Source organism: Zingiber officinale, chromosome 1B (assembly GCF_018446385.1).
Source record: "Zingiber officinale cultivar Zhangliang chromosome 1B, Zo_v1.1, whole genome shotgun sequence".
Taxonomy (NCBI): Eukaryota; Viridiplantae; Streptophyta; class Magnoliopsida; order Zingiberales; family Zingiberaceae; genus Zingiber; species Zingiber officinale.
The window spans coordinates 116,873,106-116,875,381 of record NC_055986.1 but is presented as its reverse complement, the minus strand read 5'-3'; the positions used below and the strand labels follow the sequence as shown (position 1 = coordinate 116,875,381).

The 2,276-nt window shown below is 34.8% G+C and overlaps 1 protein-coding gene across 2 annotated transcripts; it reads right to left on the bottom strand.

Moving 5' to 3' along the window:
- Nucleotides 1-1,085: 1,085 nt before the first annotated feature.
- Nucleotides 1,086-1,626, bottom strand: LOC121989827 (protein RADIALIS-like 6). 2 transcript variants are annotated; one of them, XM_042544147.1, is made up of 2 exons: nucleotides 1,351-1,626; nucleotides 1,086-1,260 (listed from the first exon to the last, which is right to left on the bottom strand). In XM_042544147.1, the coding sequence occupies exons 1-2, from the start codon at nucleotides 1,592-1,594 to the stop codon at nucleotides 1,253-1,255; spliced, it is 252 nt and encodes an 83-aa protein (XP_042400081.1). In that variant the 5' UTR covers nucleotides 1,595-1,626; the 3' UTR covers nucleotides 1,086-1,252. The 2 variants fall into 2 exon arrangements, with proteins under 2 accessions (XP_042400081.1, XP_042400141.1); XM_042544207.1 differs by having other exon boundaries at nucleotides 1,086-1,257.
- Nucleotides 1,627-2,276: the final 650 nt, after the last annotated feature.

Sequence of the window (2,276 nt, the reverse complement as noted above, 5' to 3'; positions counted from 1 at the left end):
ACGCCCACTCGACTATGTTGCACTAAGTAATCTCCCTTTACTTAGCTTTCCCATTATCAGAGAGCTGTCTCTCATCCGGGCGAACACACCTCCCGCTCGGCGAGGGTCCGCTCAAACATGGTCGGTCGTAACTGGCCTGCTCGGACATAATTGACCCGCTCGACCATAATTGGCCCGTTCGACTGTAATTGACCCGCTCGACCGACTTTGACTACTTGACTTTTACTTCCACATCAATTGGTATTTCTTACTTTAGCTTATCTTTAATGGAGTATTTCTTTATCACTGCATCAAAATTATATATAGTTTTTCATGTCTTTAGGAAATACTTTAAGTTGTATTTTATTTAATGAAATAATTGTGAATGCATCATTTTTATATGCTATCTAACTTATTCTCGTCATTTTTTATGAATCATTTCTTTTATATATATATCCAAATGTTGGAGTAGTAGGGCGGTATATAGGTGGAGTAGGATTTGAGACGAGGTCACAAAGCAAGTAGAGAGTTGTGAATGGTAGATATTGCATATATAAAATCACAGTAGATATGTAGCAAATGTTGTATTTAATTAACTAGTCAGGATTAAGATAATATAATGCTCTAATTAACCATAGTTTCATAGAAGACAATTATAAATGTCAATATAACAAAAATATCAATTGACTTTAATCTTTAAATATTTGCATCATTACACCTCAATAAGACATTTCTAATATTTATATGATAACTTTTATTTTATTAAAAAGTAAAAAAATCATGATCCATATGGTATATATTTTATCAAGCTCAATCAAAAGATAATTATACACTGTTAAGTATCACAATTATTCTGTTAAATAAAATTTTAAATATGTCATTATTGAAATAAATTTGCTTACATTAATCATGAAAATTGAATGCAAAGAATTAAACAGGGAGACAAATATATTTATTTCATAAAATATTTTCTAGAAAACATTTTTTAAGGTTTCTAATATTTTATGCAACATGAACTTATGTATAATATATTTTTTTTCTTTTCGGTTGATTAGTCAATCGAAAGGCACTTCATAAGGTAGAAACTACGAAGCAAGCCTGCATATCTTAAATAGTCCCAACGTCCATACAGAGATATATATACAATTTTCAGTTGATCGCTAAAATGAGATAGAGAAGGTATTACAATAATCTTTCTTAGATCTTTATGGCAAGATCTTTTTCCTGGTTGATCTGTAAGAGGAGATGAATACTTTGATCTAGCTACTTCTCTTCAAACTGCTACAAAATGGCAAAATTATTGGAAAAGGTTTAAGTTGTTTGGGAAAAAAAGGAAGTAGTTTATATTTTTAGAGATTTAATTAATAGCACCTCTTCTTGCTGAAGAAAGGTAGTGAGCATAAGGCAAGTGGCCTTTCTCGATGAGGCGGATGTCCTCAACGAGCAGCTCATAGTGGTGCTTCACTTCATCGATGGTCTTCCCACCGACAGCACGAGCAACGTTGTGCCAACGATCTGGCGTATCCTTGTCGTACACCGCCAATGCCTTCTCAAACATCTTGTTCTGCTTCGTGGTCCACGGCGAGGAGGAAGAGGTGATTGAACTCGATGCCATACTAGCTAGCTACTTTGTAATTAAGAAGTAAGCAATGGAGACCAGTTGGTGTTGGAGTTGGATGAAATGGTATGGCTGTTATTTATAAGGGGCTGTTCCAACTGAGACAGAACAGTTGGAGAATAAAAATAATTTACATGTGAAATTGAAATGGTAGATTTAGAATAAGCAATAAATCTTTTGATTGATTGCCACAACCTCAGATTCCTCTCTTGACCAAGTTTCAGTGAATTTAATTTGGATCTCTACATTGATTCTTTGGCAACAGAGCTAGCTAGGAGATGCTGCAAGAGTAAGAACTACCCAAAAGGATGGGAACTCTTTTCAGTAAGAGATGTCTCAAAATAATATTTACTTCGATGGATGAAGTCAATGTGATCTCAAGCCCCAAATCCTGTCAGTTCCTTGTCTTTTTGGGCAATATAATATTACATGTAGGATTTGGCTCAGAGACAGGAATGAGACACAGCTACGATTTGCTTTTATGCCTATCAAAAGGTTGATCAGATTCTCAAAACCAATCTGAAGAAAATTGTTCCTTGTGATACAGATTCCAAGTGACAGTAAGAATCCATATCAGTTGCCTCATCTCCTGGGTTATATTGCACAAATCAACAGATACTATTCTCATCGTTTGGCATCATTAATCTCAACCCTGTGGTCTTCCTTTAGGTCAGTTTTA